Here is an 829-nt window from a genome sequence, read left to right as displayed (position 1 = left end):
GGTTATTATTGCGATCAGAGGGCTTAGATATTAGTTGGGCGGTGGTATGTGAAGTTTTAGGTAGTGATTTTGGCGAAAGACCAGAGATTGTGCTTGAAATTGATACGAAAGATGGCCAAGAGGGACTGGTGAAAGGAGTAGTACGGTCTATTCTGGAAAAAGAGATAAGAAATGCGAAAGTTAGTTTATCTATGGAAGTATTTAAAACCGGATCTGTGCTTGGGTTGGTTGTAGCTGCAGTTAGTGAGATTCTGCAGAGGTTAGAGATTAAAGCGGAGTATCGGGTGGAGGAGGAAGAGAGTCGAGGCAGGACTAAGCTGGGTATATGGAAAGACCAGCAGGATTTAGTTTGGAGCAGTACATTATTCAACTAGGTTAGTATTAAGTTGGGTTTAAGTAAAGTTTAAGATTTAGATTGAGTTTAGATTTAGATTGAGTTTGGTTTGGTTTGGTTTATGATTTAGATTTAGTTTAGTTTGGTTTATGATTTAGATTTAGTTTAGTTTGGTTTATGATTTAGATTTGGATTTAGTTTGAGTTTAGATTTGGATTAGTTTGAGTTTAGTAGTGGTTTAAGTAAAGCTTAATATTTGGATTTAGTTTAGTTTGATTAGTAGTGGGTTAAGTTTAGTTTAAGTTTGAATTTAGATTTGGATTGTGATTGTGATTGGATTTATGATTTGAATTATGTTGGGTACGACTGAACTTGAGTTAGTATATAAACATCTTTTTATCTTATCTTAAACTTACCTTATTTTATCTTAAACTTATCTTAAACTCACCTTATCTTATCTTGAAGTTAGTATTGGGTTAATATTAATTTAACATA

General features: G+C 33.1%; 1 protein-coding gene across 1 annotated transcript; it reads left to right on the top strand.

The window, feature by feature from the left end:
• On the top strand, positions 1-374 carry NEHOM01_2533 (uncharacterized protein; the record flags this gene model as incomplete). The annotated part of the gene is made up of 1 exon (XM_051491409.1): positions 1-374. A coding segment is annotated over one exon (374 nt), but the record flags the coding sequence as incomplete, so codon positions are not given.
• Between the last annotated feature and the right edge of the window lie 455 nt (positions 375-829).

The sequence above is a fragment of the Nematocida homosporus genome, assembly GCF_024244095.1.
Source record: "Nematocida homosporus strain JUm1504 chromosome Unknown 1358, whole genome shotgun sequence".
NCBI lineage: Eukaryota > Fungi > Microsporidia > Nematocida > Nematocida homosporus.
Note: the sequence above shows the minus strand (reverse complement) of the source record. Positions and strands in the feature narration are given on the sequence as shown.